At 41.1% G+C, this 18,112-nt stretch overlaps 1 protein-coding gene across 6 annotated transcripts in view; it reads left to right on the top strand.

Moving 5' to 3' along the window:
* The first annotated feature begins 3,329 nt into the window (after positions 1–3,329).
* The window catches only part of MLLT3 (MLLT3 super elongation complex subunit), a 237,479-nt gene continuing 222,696 nt past the window's right edge, over positions 3,330–18,112 (top strand). Inside the window, exons 1-3 of one of the 6 annotated variants that reach the window (XM_061630805.1) lie at positions 3,330–3,917; positions 4,193–4,321; positions 4,977–5,157. In XM_061630805.1, the coding sequence (XP_061486789.1) occupies positions 3,906–3,917; positions 4,193–4,321; positions 4,977–5,157 (322 nt within the window). In that variant the 5' untranslated portion in view covers positions 3,330–3,905. Of the gene's footprint in view, positions 3,918–4,189; positions 4,322–4,976; positions 5,158–18,112 lie in introns of all 6 variants that reach the window. The other 5 variants (XM_061630815.1, XM_061630796.1, XM_061630822.1 and 2 more) reach the window with 5 other exon arrangements.

The following is an 18,112-nucleotide window of genomic DNA, read 5'->3' as shown; positions in this document are numbered from 1 at the left end:
AGTCTGCTTGTTCAGGTAAGTTTATTTTGGGGGGGGAGAGGCTTCTCATCTCTAGCTGGAGGCAGGACCTGTATGTGTGCACTTGCCTCCCCACCCGGTTTGACACCTTACATGTTCTAGTGAATGTCTGAACACACCTCTAATTGGAGGGCTCTACTCATTATTTACTAAGAGCAAAAGCCCTGTAGGGCTGACTGAATTGTTATCTTTGGTTTTCCTTATCGGCTGGGATGCAAGTTAGAAGACTCACAGGTATTTCTTCTTTGTCAAAATAAGTGAACGCAAGTGAACACAAACTCAATGAGATGAAGAAGTATTTATTTTTGTTTAATGGAAAGGGAGGACCAGAGGTTACAGGAGTGTATTTGTTGTTGCTTTTAATAAAGCTTTAAACATGTTTTTAAAGAAGTTTTATTTTAATGTATTTTAAAGTCTGTTTTTATGATGTTTTAAAGTGTTTTCAGTGCTTTTGTTTGCTGCCCTGGGCTCCTGCTGGAAGGAAGGGGTATAAATCAAATAATAAATAAATAGTAACCACCCTCTTAAAAGATTAGAAAATCTCTTGGAAATCACAAGAGGGATGACATAAATTACTATCGGGGTTTACCTGGGAGTAATCTCCATGAACACAATAGGATCTGCTTCCAAGTAAACACACACCTTTGATGGAGTGTGTGTGTTTGTGTGTGGTGGGTTAAAAATAGAAAGTGATTAGAGATTTCCCATAGAAAACATGTGTTGTTCTTTTCCTGGGCAAACAGTTTCCACTTTTCATTCTTTACTACATTTCATTGTGCTGCATGCCTCTTAAGAGGCATATAGGTAGTTTTCTTTGTCCATTAGGAGGAGCCTCCCCCAACATAACAGTATAGTAATAACCTTTATTAGGACCAACTAAAATAAGTAAGCTGGATAAAGAGGTTAAGAGATAGCTAAAAGAAGTTAAGCATAAAAACAAAAAAGAAGATGGGGAGAGGGAGAAAACAGATGTTATACAGGCAAGATGGAAAAGCTATAATCTGCAGATTGGGATAGTCTTAAAATGGATTAGGGGAGATATTATAGAAATTTAATTAGAGTATGCAGTGCTTGGTGCAAAAAGATCTCAGGTTGCACCAAGTTACAGGGACAGAGAAGCATGTTTGCTCTCCTACTGAAAACAAAAAAGCCTGAAATTATTTGGTTGTGTCTCTAGCACTAATAGGAACACACACATCCCTTGTGAGGAAGAAAGATGTAAAGAAAAATGTGATAATCCCTATGTTAGCAAAACTGTGGCTTAAATTTAAGTGTTACACTAAATATAAAGTCAGTGGAAGCCAGCTTGGGTAGTATAAACTAGTGGTTGAATGGCATCTCTATTTTCTCCTACTGGAAGATAAACTTTCTTAAAATGAAACAAAGCTGCCACTATTTTCTTTCTTTCCCCCCACTCCTTGCAATAGATCACACATTAAGCATTCCTGAATATCTATCTGGATAGCATTTGGACAAGCAGATAGTTTCCTGTCCCTCAGGAATCTAACCAGATTACTACTCTTTATATGGATAACGCTTGCTGATTGCTAAAGCGCATCAAGTTTCTAATACAGTTTATACCCATTACAGTTTATACCCATTATAGTCAAGAATTAACTGTACGGTATTTGCTATTTTGAGACAGCTACTTCACTCCACGTGTTTCTAAGAGAGTTTGCTCATGAGATTTGACGTACCATGATCAAAAGGTAAACAGCCTCCACATCCAACCTCACTTCTTTTAAAGGTTAGAACCAGCAGGGTCTTAAACTGAACTGGGCCTTGACCCCCAAACCTGTATCTTATGCTAGAACTCAGTGCGGGGACAGGAGAATGAATAATAAAGGAGGACACATTTGAGCATGCACAGGGTGATTCCTGCTTGTCACTCAGCAATCACAACCCTTACTCTTTCAACAAGCCTTTTAAGTAGAGACCTTATCCCAGTCTGCATCTGTGTTGGAATTGCTTTTTAAGATTTTTTAAAGCTTTTTTGCTTTGTGCATACCATGGACTGCGAAAAAGACAAATAATTCTTTATTAGAACAAATTAACCCAGAACTGTCACTAGAAGCTAAAATGATGAAACTGAGGTTATCATACTTTAGATACATAATGAAAAGACATGGTTCACTAGAACAGACAATAATGCTGGGAAAAACAGAAGGAAGTAGAAAAACAGGAAGGCCAAACAAGAGATGGATTGATTCCATAAAGGAAGCCACAGACCTGAACTTACAAGATCTGAACAGGGTGGTTCAGAACAGATGCCCTTGGAGGTCGCTGATTCATAGGGTCGCCATAAGTCGTAATTGACTTGAAGGCACATAACAAAAAGCTTTTTAAAAAAGATGTTTTTAAAAATATTTTGTTTTAATATATTTTAAAGTCTGTTTTAAGATGTCTTAGCTTGTTTTTAGTGTTTTGTCTGCTGCCGTGGGCTCCTTCTAGGAGGAAGGGCAAGATATAAATTTAATTAATAATAACAATAACCCACTCTCACACACCTTAAATTAGGGGAATAAGTCAGAAAGCGTGAACTTTCAGAAAGGTTTGAGCCCCAGAACCTTTCTTTTTAGAAGCTGACCATAATGTAATTAATATTTGAGAGACACTGGATGAAATATGTTTTTTTTTTAATTACATACTCATTGTGTCTTTCTTCCAGGGAGATCAAGGTGGCATACATGATTTCCCCCTTTCCCCAATATTCTCAACACAACCCAGTACAGTAGGTTAAGCTGAGAGACAGTAACCGGTGCCCACAGCCACCAGTGAGCTTCATGGCTAAGGCACAAATTGAATATGGATCTCCAGAGTACGACACTCTTTCTTTCACACCGCAGTGCGCATGTGAAAGATTCACTCCTAATTATGACCTAGAGATCTAAAGACAGAATATTTCTATAAGTTGTATTTCATAAAATAAATGTAACTATAAGTAGTTTCAACTTTTCACCCCGGTACATTTTAGTGAGGACATTTTATTTCCCTCCCTTAGTATTTATTCCTTAGCGTTTGATTCCAAACAGCTGTTTAAATAGCAGCATTGTATACATTTCATTTTTAATGTCATTTAAATATTAATTAGTAACTACTGAACTATTTTTAAAGAAAAACTTTCCTATTCTACTTTCTAATTTAAAAGAAAATATCTTTGTTTCCCAGGGGAAAAAAAACCCAACCAAGGGAAACTCCAGTCGCTTCGCCTCACCACGCAAGTAGCCACCCCATCCCCCACTTTAGCTGGGGGCTAAAATGGTTGTAGACATTGGATACATTCCAGCAGTTTTAATCCGGTTTTTATTGTCAGATCCCAGCACTTTACTTTGGGGCTGGGCAGTTCGTCCCTCCCACCTCTTTCGCGCGCCCCCCTCGTTTCAATGACCTGTTACTTTGAGACGCTTGCACTAAAGGCGGGAGGGGGGGTTACGTGATGCCTGCCTGTCTGACTTACTTGCAACAGTGTGGCCCCAGTTTACACGCAGGGTTCTTCTACAGCGATTAAAAAAAAAATTCGGGCTCGCGGGGTTTTTGATTGGCTCGGCCACCCTTCCCCCCCCCTTTTTTTTGGCCCGGTGTTGTAGCCATGAGAGAGTGTCAGGACTTGGAACGGGCGGAGAGGGTTACAGCAGGGCGCATGCTCTTGGTTGTCCGTAGCAGTCAGAGCTGGGGGCTCAGTTTAATAAGGGAGCGAGGAAGCAAGAGACAGACGAGGGAGGAGGAGACGGCAGCGGCGGGAGGGAAACATTATAAAAAAATAAAGACTGAAAGAAAGAGCGTCCGCCATGGGCTTTTCTCTCCTGTGCGCATTCTCAGTTTCTTCATGAATTGGAGCTGAAGGGGTGGGGGCGGGGAGAGCTGCAGACACCCCAAGGCCCCCAGGCATGGCCAGTTCGGTGAGTATATGCACCCCCCCTTTCCTCTTCCCCCCCCCGCGCTGCTTCCCAGACACCGTTTAGTGCTTCCAATTAGAGGTTGGTTGAGGTGGTGGGGGGAATTTTCCTCCCCTCTTCTCGCGCGTGTGTGGCTTCCTCTCTTTCCTTTCGCACCCCCACCCCCGTTCCTTCTCCCCTCCTCTTTCTGTGTAATTGCATGAAGCGCGCGCGCACACACACACACACACGCACACATAGGGGAGGCGGATAATAATCCAGCCATATTTCTGCAGCAGCAGCCCGCCGCCGCCGTCGTAGCAGCAGCAGCAGGAGGAGCAGCCCGCCACCGCCGCGCGCGCCAAGGGGGAGCCGTGAGTACAGTACTGGGGACTGGCTCGCAGCTCAGGAAGGCGCCTCTCAGGATGGTGCGTTCGTCCCGGCGTGGCTCTCTGACAGCCGGCGGCACCCCCCCCCCCAACACTCTTTCCCTTTCTGCATGTAGCCAGGCGTATGTGTGTCTGTGAGCTACCTAGATGAAGCTTCATCACCTTTTTTAATACTTAAATCACTGAGCTTTCTCTTACTCTTACAATTCTCTCCCTGTTGTTCTGGATATGATCTCTTCCTCGGTGGGCACTGAACACTGAGCACATTTTAAATGTGCAACTAAAATGTAATTCAGAATGCCAGCCCTGCTGTGAATGCAATAAGTGAGCCCAAACCAGGATTTTATTATTATTATTACTAGTTTTAGTTTTTGTACAGCATGGTCAGGATGAGTTCCCCTCAAAGAAAAGACTGGGTATTTCCCTCCTATTATTCCCCCCCATTACCCCATTCCTTACCCAGCCCTTGTCTTGATTGCTTTATTTCAGCCTACATTCCGTTACAATTCCAGCTGTTCCAGTAGTGGGAATGCCTCTTTAAAGGGTGCACCCACCTTAAGTGGGCAGCTATTTTCTTTGTGTGTATTTTCTTCATGCCCTTTTTCGGGGAAGCTTGAAATCTGCAAAAGGGGGGTGGATCCTTGTGTTTTCTCTACTGTTCATTGTTATGTATGTGTCTCCTCTTTCTTTCTAGTGTGCTGTTCAGGTGAAACTGGAGCTTGGGCACCGAGCCCAGGTGAGGAAGAAACCCACTGTGGAGGGTTTTACCCACGACTGGATGGTGTTCGTAAGAGGACCGGAGCATAGTAACATTCAGCACTTTGTGGAGAAAGTCGTCTTTCACTTGCATGACAGCTTCCCTAGGCCAAAAAGAGGTAGGGCTTCAGCACAAAGGTGTCTTGATAAATCCCCTTTTAATGTGTTTGCATAAGGGGGTAAGGGAAACAATTGCCTTTCAAACTCTTGGCTTTGCTTGCATGTTCTCTAGTAAGCAGCGGCAGTTGCTACCCTTTGTAAAGGATAACAGCCAGGGCTGCAGCTTTTCGGAAAAATGATTGCCTGATGGAAAATGACCCTCAGGTGCATTAAGGGAGAGGGAGACTCTTTTTATAATCCTTTGGATTTTGAAACAGCAATGGGCTTGTTGCAGTTTCAGGTAGGGAGATAATAGCAGACTTCAGCTTTCCTTCACTGTGAAGGGAACTAGTACCTGGGTTTTCTGTATCAATGTGTTTTATTCCTGTTCTGCAATGTCTCTGCTCAGTTGCTGCTGCAAAGATTTTTCATCTTTACTTTCTGTGACTGCAGTTCATTGGGCAAAGGTTGTGTTCAGTTTTGATGATTTTAGTATTTTCCTTGTTTTCATTTATTATGGTTTCTAGCTTTCATTGGGAGGCAGAATGTTGATTAAGGATGTTTATTGCAGTTTCTCACTTTCTTCACCATCTTTTGTATATTTTGCTTTTGAATAGTACTACCTGGATTGAGGAAGTATTATATAAAAGTGTGTGATGCTACATGTTCTGGGATGAATATGTGCTTGGCTTCTCTTTCTATCTTCACCTTTTGGATTGTGTTCTTGGCTTTGTGTGGTCTTCAGCATTCAATTAAAAAAAATCTTGAATGGTGCTAACATTCAAATAGGATGAGTGATATTTCCTTTGATTTCAGGAGGTTCTAGAAGCCTTTGTTTTCAGTTTTGTTTCCTTTAACCTCCAAACTGTTGTCTTGACTGTTTTAGTTGGATTAGTGAAGGTAACAGTACAGATACAATAAGGTTCTTTGTTTGTGAACAAGTTTGTTTATCCAAGAAGATACAATGGTTAGTAGTTATCTTCTGTCTAATCTGTAATCTTTATTGGCATCTAGAACTCCTGCATACTCTTAGAACAGCATCCTAATGAATCCATTCTGTTTACAGCTTCTTGAGAAATATTGAAAATACAGAGGTACAAATAAAAAGCAAGGGAAGGGACAGGGTTTGCTAAACTTTTCTGTAAAATGATTTTAAAAGGTACACTTTGTTTCTCAGTCACCAAATAGTATAAGCTATGTATTGTTTCCCCACAGCTTAATTTCTCTGTGAAAACTTTGTAAATCTGTTGAATATTATTTTGCTTGCTTCTCCTTCTACATAGTATTTCTTGTACAATTATAGGTTAATTTCAGCCATCCTGTCGGTCTTGTCTTGTGTCCTTTAGTTGTCCAATAGCCTTTCTATAACATTATTTTCCTCTGTTGTTCCTTTTCAGTATGCGAAACAAAATATCCACACACAAGAGTCACTTCCCTAGCATGTGTTCTAGTTATCATGCTGCCCTCCTCCCCATGTGTGTATAAAAATGTATTTTAGGAGATGTAGGGATGCAATATGGTTGGGGAAATTTTCTGTTCTATACAGTAAAAGGAGTACTACACTGAAATCTTTGGGAGGAAGTTGCTTGGCTTTCTTGTTTTACACCACAGTCCTGTCCATTTTTACTTCGAATTAAGCCCCATTGAAATCAGTGGGGCTTGCTCCCACGTAAATATGTATAGGATTGCAGCCTTAATCTTAGAGCTGATTTCTGTGTTCTGTCACAGACCACCACCAATTTGCTTTGGTTCCCCAGGCCTAATTAGTTTCTGTCCAGCCCGAGGGAACATGGCTCTCCAGCACAGAAGTGGGGATTGTTGCTAGGTGTGGTGTGTAGTGTGTTTTGGTCTGTAAAGAGATATATACCTGCTGCTGGCAGCTGAAAGTTCTTGAATGTGTTCTTTGTGATGCTGAGTCTTCTTCCCCCTTCTCTCCCCTACAGCCATTGTTTTAAGATGTTTGTGTGATACTTATTTAGCTTTTATTATTGTGTGTATGTGTTTCTTTCCATTTGACAAGTGCTAGGAAAAATGCCAGCTCACATAGCCTGGGAGAGGACTCAGTCATATTATAATTACACATGACTCAGATTGTAAGAGAACATTCTCTATTCATTGGGGATATGTAGCAGAGAGTTAAAGCCGTACTAAATATGCCAGTCACCTGGTACAATTTTTGTGGCCAAACAAAGCTAATGAGAGATCAAGAGACATGCCAGAAATCTTTCTGGTCATGTCTGACCTCTTATAACTCAAAGGGTAGTGGATGAGTGCTCTCTAGTGATGCTTCTGATTTGCTTTAGCAACCTAGCATTTAATTCTTGTTCAAATCAATGTCTGATGTTGATGCCTAACATGTCCCTTGGGAGTGAAAGAGGCTTACCTTTATTTTTGTGATTATAAGAAATGTGACTATTAGAAATATCCTACTATTGCATGCTGAATATGTGAGTTTACAGTCAAATGTAAGACACTAAATTTCACTTCAAAAGCATTACTGATTACTGGACTGCAACTTTTTGCCATTTACAGTACTGAATTTGCTATTTACTACTTGGTGTAAAACAACTGGTGGTAGGTCTTAAAATGGGTTTTAGGTGATTTGAAATACTGCTTCCTTGAGACTTAGTGCCTCTGAATTCTCCCCTATCCCCAGCAGTTCTATCTTGCTGATGATGTGTTGCTGCAACAGGAGTCCTACACAGTTGAAGCACTTGGTGTGTGCTTGGCTGAAGTGGGCCTTATGATTATCTTGGGCCCTGTTTGGCAATTCTTTGGGTTTTGGACAATGAGTTCTGTATTATAGGTTGAAGAGTTACATACATTTCCTTTATGTAAATAGAAAAACATGTGTTTTTAGTAAGATATGATCCTTAAACATGTGAGTAGAAGTAATGTTAGTACTAGATAGGTCTTGGATTGTTAGATAGTATTTTTCGAGCATAGACTGATGTATGCTTGAAAGTGTCCTGGGATGCATCAGAATCACATTATTCCTTTTGTACTATCTTGAGAAAAGTATTTATTTTACTTTACTATTGTGTAATATTGCTGATGGTGTAACGTGTTCTAATAATATCAAAAGGCATTGTAAGTCTAGGGGGGTTATAAATGTACAGTTTGTTACAGTCTGAATGAAGTTTTTGTTTACACTTGTTAGCTGTGTTATATGGATGCACTGTTTATCTGCAATCTGGATTCCATTGAAAAAAATGGGCAGGTTTCCTTTTACATGAATTGAAAGAATTGTATGCATGTGTAAATAGTACCTACTGACAAATGGAAGAGTATCCACATTCACTTCTACTGTGTGTTAGGAAGGGGGTGATGACTTGTTTGAACTGGCAACAGGATGGTGTTGGTTTATGTTCACAACAGGAAGAGAAAACCATTTATAATGTGCCTAGAAAGGTTGGAATAATACTTAATACTAATCTTATTCATGAAGTAATACTACTGGAAGATGGGGTTCTTTAATATATATTTGGCACCCATGCTTGAGATTGCCATTGGTATATCCATTGCCTGCTTTAACAGATAATACATAATAATTCTTAATCATGAACATAGAGTACATGATGGTACTTTAAAAAAAAATCACACTTTTCTATTTTTGTGTGATTCTTTTAAAACATCCATTAGTATCTAATGAAGTCTAGGCTTGCTATAGAATTTGTCAGCTGTGCTACTGGAAAAAAATACTTCATTAATGCAAATCTTATTAAATAAAATAGAAAAGAGCCTCTCTATACAAGCAATTGCTTCTGCTTCTACTTTGTGCCTTAATTCTTCACCATATGAAGATGGTCCTCTCTAACCACCCCACCCCCCAAATAATGTTTAAAATAATTGTTAATTAAGTGAATCATTACAGGTGGATCATAACTGGACTTTATTTGAAGATGACTATACTTCTTAATTCTCAGTAAACGTATATCATTTAGCCTTATTTATAGTTATGCAAGTTAAGCAAACCTGTATGGCTCTGCCTCAACTGCTAATTTTATGGTTTAATCTTCACTTAATTAATTAACTGATTTATCAGTTGTCATAGATTATATAGTAGAATAAGAACAGTTTTATGTTCATAAAACATACAATGCTAGGGTATCGTCTGAAGGTACTTGAGGCCCCCGTCTTGCTGAAGTTAAATAGTTCTAGGTCAGGTTAGTAACTGGAGGGTGACTGCCTGGGAACCACATGTACAGCACCTTGGACTCTCTGTTGGGGGAAAGGCAGCATATAAATGTAAACAAATAAATGAAGATACTGAACATTTATGAGCTCTGAACTGTCTTGTTAGGGGGATTTCTTAGCACCAAAATGGATATAAAAATAAGGGGTTGTATTCAGTGCTTTCATTCCACTTGCACAATGGAACATCCTCATCCTCTTCTCTGCAGCCCCCTCTGCACCCTCAATATCTGCTCTAGAATGTTGGCAGATTCTGTGGAGCAGATTCTGCAGGTACATGAGGAGAAGGGAAGTCCCACTGGTGAGTGGAATGCCTCTTGTGCAATGTTGAATACAACCCAAAATGTTTTCTGCAGAAAATGGCAGCCACTTGGTACTCAGCATTAGAAGGGAAAAGTTGTCAATATCACAGTCTTAATTTCCCCAGCCTGCCACATCATTGGCTGGTAGGATGAGAAGGAGGAGCTGGAAATTTATCATAATGTCTAGCCTTTGCTCTGGGTAGTGCTCCGTCCACAGTCTTCTCCCAGTTTCTAGATCCTGCATGTTTGAGAGAGAAATTTGCTCTTCGGTTTTTATACCAAACCCACTAGAAAGCACTTCTATGTTTGTATTTATGCTTGTATCACTTTAACTATTATGAAATCCTTCAGTTTTAAGCTTCAGTGCAGCAAAGATAGCACAGATTGCATGCAGGATTTGTATTTGGCTGGCTACATTATGACCACTCATCCTTACAAGATGTAACAAGTTCCATACATTATCTGTTTGGATATCTCCACTTCAGATTTTAAACTAGCAATAGTTTAAATATGATACAATATGTAATGGTGTTCAGACCTGTTTATTCAGTAGCATTGTTCTAAACTGACTGTACAGTATACAGTAGGGCCCCGTTTCTCGGCATTCCGCTAATACGGCACCAGCAGGGCAATCAGCCGGAGGGGGGCTGGAGCTCCCCACACTCCAGCTGATCGTGCCCGAGGAGGGGAAGATCAGCTGTAGCGTGCTACAGCTGATCTTCTCCTCAGGAGCGGTCAGACTCCAGTTCGAGCTGATCGCGCCTGAGGAGGGGAAGATCTGATCTTCTCCTCTGGTGTGATCAGCGGGTTAGGTTCCAGACCCCCGCATTACAGCTGATACGCTTTTCTGCGGTCTTTGCTTTCTGGCGGGGGTCTGGAACCTAACCTGCTGTATGAGTGGGGCCCTACTATACATTGTTGACAGGTACAAGGCATGGAGCACATACTTGGCTCTCGTGCCCCGTACCCTGTTGAAATTGGCTCCTAGCTGCTTTTTGAAGAGACACAGAGCTCCAAACAAGGACCATTTATGTTGCATCTAGCTGGCCTTATCTCATAGGATGGTTGTGAGGATGATGGAGAATGGTGGTGATGCCTATGGGTTCTCCCCTAAGTTTGATGAAGGAATGGTGGGCTAAAATGTAGTAAGAATTGAGAGTCAGCGTCCTTTTCATTATTTTTGGTTCTGTCAAGCATTTTTCATGCAGCTGAATTACATTAAAAAGATAATAGAATGAATCCTGGTATAGTCCATCTGTTATAGTAAAAGGTGTCATAGATGGCTCTTTCTAAACCATAGTTTAAGGTTATGTGCATCAACTGTGGCAAGCCTTGGGCTTGCATACGCTAGCTTGTGCTAGAGGAGATCAGAAGCTTCTGCTTTAGAGATTAAACTAACCTAAGTTCCCCATTGTGTTGCGTCTCAGGGAAACTCTGGATAGTTTCGACTAACTAGTTGAACAAGCCAGGATTAAACTATGGTTTATGGCCTTGGAGTGAATAGAATTTGTTCACCAGAATTCCTTGAATTCTAATGGGGAACTTGGATTAGTTTAAAACCTAAAATGGAAGTTTCCAATTGTTGCCACCTCCTGCTGTGTGCCAGAGTTAAGGGAGGGAGGGAAGTGCGCTTTAACTCTAAACCATAGTTTACTATTGCATCTAAACCATCCCTAAGTGTTAAACAAATGTCAGAGTAATGACAGGTAATTTGAAGTTTTGGTGGCCTTTAGTTTTTTTCAAACTTCTAAGGATTTGCTTGATTCCATGTAGGATGCATCACCAATTACAACATTAGCTGCAATGAAGATGGTACGTTTTAATTGTTCTGCCAAGAAAGACATTTTCTTCATAATGTTGCAAACAAGTCCTTTTAAGTAATTCTGTTTTAGATTTGTTTAACAATGCTTATTTGGTTTTGGAATGGCTGGTGGTTGTGAAAATCTGATGAGAGCTTTCTCTCACCTAGAATCAAAATATGGTCCAAACTTAATGTCCGTGAGTGTAATAAAATGTAGAATTTAAGTTAAAACTTGAACTTCTCCTGTATTTAAAGTGACTCTTCTTGTACTGTACTGAACCCTTACATTGCCAGAGCCCCCAGATATGGGAACAAGGTCTATGGCAGGGGTAGTAGAAGAAGAGAGAAGGGCGAGTCAGAAGATGCAGTCCCACTACAGAGACAGTGGACAATCTGCTTCCTTGGGTAGCTGGTTGTATTGTTGGTTCCTGCTTTTGTTTATTAATGACATTAGGTATACCACCCCATGAAGTTTTTTGGTCAGCTTACAATAAAATGTGGATATTGGAGCTGGACTGGGGAGCAAAATGACTGCAGCTGAATGTGGCAAGGCAAAGAATGGGAGGATTTAGCTCCACTCAACAGAGTTCACTGTTGTAAAAAGTAGAGCTCTCATCCCCACTTCCTGTACATGAACAAAGAAACCTGGCTGCCCCCTATAATGTCTAGTATTCTTTATGGGCTGTAATGTATGCCTTGAGGGCAATGTATGTCACAGAAAAACAGCAAAGAGATGAAATAAATAAAAGTAGCCTGACCCTTTTGGAGATTTTAGGAATGTTCTGTATAGGAAAAGTCGCTCATAAGCAGGTGTATGTTCAGATTGAATTAATTTGTTTATAATGAAATATAATAATCTACTATAATTAAACTTCCCTAATGCAAGAAAAACTAAGGTTCCTGGTATGTTACTTGGAAGATCGCATAAATGAAGTCAGTGGGACATGAGCCCTCTTCAGGCATTATAGCTGTGAAGAGCAACATAAGTACAAAAGGGATGTGGGGTTGCACTATTCCAAGGAGGCTTGTGCTGGCTTCCCTGTGTTATATAGTATATCATCTACAGTAGAGAGAGCCTTTTCTACTTGTGGAGGCTCCCCTCACAATTAAGAACCATCATATCTGGGCCTTGCCAAACCAAGACCTATCTCCCAGTCACCATGATGTGGCTGTGGCTTCAGTTTCACCGCAGGTTCCTGCAGCTTCTCTTTTGCTGTTTAATTTGACATGATGGTTCTTCCTTCTGCAGATCTGGTGTAGCCACAGCTGGCATTGCTGTTGTTAGGCTTATTTTATCATGAAGTTACTTATGCAAGAATGAAGAATACGACTACTATTTTTCCTTTTTAAAGTAATGGCTAGTCTCATACTTATGTGTTTAGTACCTCAACTCTATTGCACAGGATTTTTCCACATAAACCTCTAAACCAGGAGCAGGGAACCTGTATATTTTTATAAACTGCTTAGAGGTTTTATTTACTCTTAAGCCATATACAATTGTTAATTAAATTTTTAAAAAAACACCTGTGGTCCTCCATATGTTGTTGGACTCCAACTCTCATATCCCTGGCCAGCATGGCCAATGGTCAGGGATAAGGAAAGTTGTAGATCAATAATATCTAGAAGACACTTTCCCCACTCCTGCGCTAAATGTATAAAGTTTGAATGCAGCAAATGCAAAGTCAGCTATTGTACAGTTATGCTCTCCAGGGAGCCAACTTTGGCTGTAACTGTTTGTATGCTCAGCAGCAAATCCAGGTTTTGTGCCACACTGTGGATGAAATAGCCTTTTGACAATCTCTGTCAAAATATAAACATTACTGTTTCAATTCAGTCCAGATTTCACATCACCATAGTTTGAACTAATCCTTGTCTTGAATCCACACTGTGATGGGACCTTCTGAACATACAACCCAGTTGCTCCCCCGCCCCCTGTTTCTGTGGTGCAAATACTATCATTACAATTCAGGAGTTAGTTATTTAACCATGTTTTGTTTTTAATCCATCTCTGACCTGGTTTGCTCACTATGCAAAGCCAAGGAATAGCTTAGTGTGAATATGGAGGCTCTGGGAAAAGAGATTGTAGTCATTTCATTCTCTCCAGGCTAACCATGAGCTGTAACAAAGGTTTCTCCTATAGTTTGTCTTTTAATTTGTCCAGGAGGTCTAAACCACAAGCCCAAGTTCGGAAATCACACTAAACGACACCACAGCTTAGAATATTATTATTTTTATTGATTAATCGTCTTCCACATATGTCTCAAGGTGATGTACAAAATATAAGTAGCTTTTTAAAAGAAAAAAAAAACAGAGGATGTGTTTAATAACAATACAAAATTGGATACCCATGACAGAGACTTATTCATCCAGCTGGGAAAGCTTCTTAGATCAAAAATGTGTTAAATTGTTTCCAGAAACATTGGTTTTTTGTAGACTGGAATTTAACTTGGGAGGAGGCTTCAGTGGGCAGATGAGTTCATGTCAAACTGATTAGATGAAATCTTAGCAGAACTTAGTGTGAAGGCACAGTTTTTGGAGAGCCAACAAAGAGCTATAAAGAATACCAGGTCATTCAGACAGCATTGTAAGGTTAGTTCTAGATGGGTTCAAGCATACCTTATACTTTTAGCGTTAGTGATGGATTGCCAGACTTCCCTGTTGATATTTCCTAATGCTTAACAATGGCAAGTAACCAGAAATGTCCTTGGTACAGCTAATTTTTTTTAGTTATCTGCCATTTTCTGCAGGTGCTTACTGTTTGGATAATAGCTAATAATTTTTTGTAATGGCTTTAGCTGATTTAAAACACCTTTTCTTAATATTGCATTGACAAGTGACCCCATTGAAGCCCTTGTCACTCTGCATAACAGCGAGGCGCGTCAGGCTCTTGACACAGTTGCCCCTGAGTGCCCTCTGTGGCATTGTGGAGCCCAGTTTGCATCTCGATACACCAGTGAGCTAAGGACAATGAAACAGGCTGGATGATGGCTGGAGCGCAAGTGGCGAAAGACGTGCTATGAGGCTGATTGGGCACGAGTAAAACATCATAACCCTGTGGCATTGAGGGCGGCAAAGAAGGCCTACTTCTCTGCCTCCATCACATTGTCAAGTAGCCGTCCAGTGGAGCTTTTCCATATTGTCGGGTCTGTTGACATCACCCCCAGGAAATGGAGTCTTAGACCCTTCGGAGACCCACTGTGAATTGTTTGCAAGGCACTTTGAGGGTAGAGTTGCTCACCTCCATAGCAGTCTTGATGCTCCCTCCACATCTACTGTAGTCCCCAATGAGGTGTCCAGCACAACGTCCGCTGCAACTTCTTGGGAATAGTTTCAGTTGTTGCAGCCTGATGACATAGACAAGGTGCTTGCAATGATGCAGCCAGCAACGTGTCCTCTCGACCCTTGCCCTTCTTGACTTATTAAAACTTGCCGAGGGGGTTTGACCAAGTGGATCCAGGGTATGGTCAATGCATCATTGCAGGAGGGAGTGGTTCCAGCTGCCCCGAAAGAGGCAGTGATCCGGCCACTCCTGAAAAAGCCCATCCTGGACCCATTGGTCTGTGACAATTACCGACAGGTCACAAATACCCCCTTTCTAGGGAAGGTGATTGAGAGGGTTGTGGTGCAGCAATTGCAAGTACTCTTGGATGAAACACATTATCCTGACCCATTCCAGTCTGGGTTCAGGCCTGGTGATGAGAATGAATTGGCCTTGGTTGCCCTTATGGATGACCTTTATCGGGAGAAGGATGGGGAGTACGACCCTATTGCTCTTACTTGATCTCTCAGCAGCTTTTGATACCATTGACTATGGTATCCTTGTGGGCTGACTTGGTGAGATGGGTATCGGAGGCACTGTTTTACAGTGGTTCCGATCCTATCTCCAAGGTCGTTTTCAGAGAATAGCATTGAGTGATTGTCTTTTGACTCCCTGGCAGTAGTGCTGTGGGGTGCCACAGAGTAACATCTTGTCCCCAATGCTGTTTAACATCTATATGAAGCCCTTGGGAGTGCTCCTCAGGAGATTTGGGGCGACGTATCAGCGGTACGCTGATGATACCCAGCTCTATTTCTCTGTAACATCTGAATCGGGAGAGGCCGTGCAAGCCCTGAACCGCTGCCTGAACTCAGTGATGGGCTGGATGAGGGCCAATAAACTGAGTGACTCCTAGCAAGTTGGAGACACTGTGGGTTGGTGGTTCCTGAGTTCAGATAATTGGTCAGTTGCCTGCTTTGGATGGGGGTCGTACTCCCTCTGAAAGAGCAGGTCCGTAGTCTGGGGGGTGCACCCAGATCCATCTTTGTCGCTAGAGGCCCAGGTGACCGCCGTGGCTATGAGTGCCTTTTACCAGCTTCGTCAGGTAAGACAGCTGCAGCTGTTTCTGGACCGGGATAGCCTGACCACTGTTGTGCACGCACTGGTAACCTCCAGGTTGGAGTACTGTAATGCACTCTATGTGGGGCTGCCCTTGAGATTGGTCTAGAAGCTGCAGCTTGTGCAAAATGTGGCGGTGAGACTGCTCACTGGGGCAGGGTGTTGCCAACATGTCACGCCGCTGCTGAAAGAATTGAACTTGCTGCCCATTTGCTACCGGGCCAAGTGCAAGGTTCTGATTTTGGTGTACAAAGCCCTATACAGCTTGGGACCAGGATACCTGAAAGACCATCTTATTCCTTATATTGGGGTTAGACTTGATGGCTTTGTAGGCCCCTTCCAACTCCACTATTCTATGATTCTATATTCTCTCAATCACTGCGCTCTGCAGGTGAGGGCCTCCTGCAGATATCATCTTATCAGGAGGTCCGTTCTGCACAACATAGGAAATGGACCTTTAGTGTGGCGGTACCTACCCTGTGGAACTCCCTACTCTTAAATATTAGACAGGTGCCATCTCTGTTACCTTTTCGGCACCTATTGAAGACCTTCCACTTTCAATAAGCCTTTTAAGTTGAGATCTTATCCCAGTCTGCTTCTGTGTTGGAATTGCTTTTTAATATGTTTTTAAACCTGTTTTTAAACAATGTTTTTTAACCTTGTTTTTAAAGATGTCTTCAAAGCTTTTAAAAAGAATGTTTTTAAAGTTGTTTTGTTTTAATATATTTTAAAGTCTGTTTTTATGATGTTTTGAAGTGTTTTTAGTGCTTTTGTTTGCTGCCCTGGGCTCCTGCTGGAAGGAAGGGAGGGATATATATATATATTATATATATAATAAAATATATATATATTAATTTAACATATTTATTTGGAAGAAAACTCAATTTATATATATATATATATATATCCCTCCCTTCCTTCCAGCAGGAGCCCAGGGCAGCAAACAAACACACGTGTGTGTGTGTGTGTGTGCGTGTGTATGCATACAGAATATGTATAGTATAATAAGCAAGATTTGTGTGTCTTATTTTCCTTTGAAATGTAAGCTCTGGCTACATTTTCCTTTGAAGCGCAATTTCTTGTTGCTTCGCTTTTAGAGCTCTGAACAGCTTGAGACTCAAAAACTTGCAATGAAACCCTCTTGCTATCCCAGTCTGCCTGTGCCTCAACATCTTCAGAGGGGACTCTTTTCCTTACTTTGTTTCTGAGTAAAGTTCATTATGTGGCATTGAGGAATAGAGCCTTTTGTCCAGTCCATAGAATACCCTGTTTGTAGAGATGCAACTGTTATTATAATCATTTTGTTGCCAGATCAAAACATTTATTTGCCCAGGCATTTTAAGGCTACCTCATTGGCTCTGAATTGTTTTTTAAGTGCCTCTGTTTTTATTTATGATGTAATTTTATCTTCATTTTTATTATATCAGCTTGTCTTCTTTTGTTCTTTTCTATACTACCCTTGTATCTCTGTAGCTGAAGGGTAATCCGGAAGGATAATTTGTTTCATACATATTGCAAAGGCATAGTCCTATTGACTTAAAAAAAATAAAGGGTTGCACTACTACTACTACAGGTTGTCTCCCAAGTGACATGAATTAGTCCTCTTCCACAAACTCCTTCACTGTCATCCTATTGAAAATTATTCCAAAATGGCAAGTCATAAGTTTATGGGCAGTTGATAGTGGTGTGTCAGGAATAATGTGGCATTGAAGGATTGAGGTTTTCTGTTGGAATTTAGGGGGTAGATCCCAAGTTCTATTGGTTCTAGGCCCCTTTAGCAGCACTTTACCAAATTGCTCTTAGGAATAACACTAACTACATCATTGTTTTTGTTTTGAAAACCTTAGTAGCCCTTCCTGCACTGGTGGGTCATAACTCAGCATGCTGATGCTGTCCCCAAGCGTTTAAATATCGGAAACTATTGGATATTCAAATGGAGGCTATTCGTTCCAACACCTTTTAATCAAAGAGAGCTGGAATTAGATCTAGGAAACCAAGGTTCAAGATCTGTGTCTGTCATGGAGTCACTGAGCAGCATCGGCAGGTGAGGGGGAGAAGGAATATTGTGCACCTTTACTCCCTACCAGTTGCTAGAACTTGATAATGCAGTAACTGGAGGTGATTCATGGTAACTTGCATCTATTGTTGACAGTTGCATGCTCATGTGCATCCATGTGTTAACTAAATGCTGGCCACTATGTTGGCATAAATGTGATACAATTACAAATTTAAAACCAGTAATTTGTATTTGTATGCTTATAGACATAACCTTACACCACAGTTGCAAGCTGGAATTAGTTCTG

The sequence above is a fragment of the Rhineura floridana genome, chromosome 1 (genome assembly GCF_030035675.1).
Source record: "Rhineura floridana isolate rRhiFlo1 chromosome 1, rRhiFlo1.hap2, whole genome shotgun sequence".
Classification (NCBI taxonomy): Eukaryota; Metazoa; Chordata; class Lepidosauria; order Squamata; family Rhineuridae; genus Rhineura; species Rhineura floridana.
The sequence above is the reverse complement of the archived record's forward strand: the minus strand, read 5'-3'. Positions and strand labels throughout refer to the sequence as shown.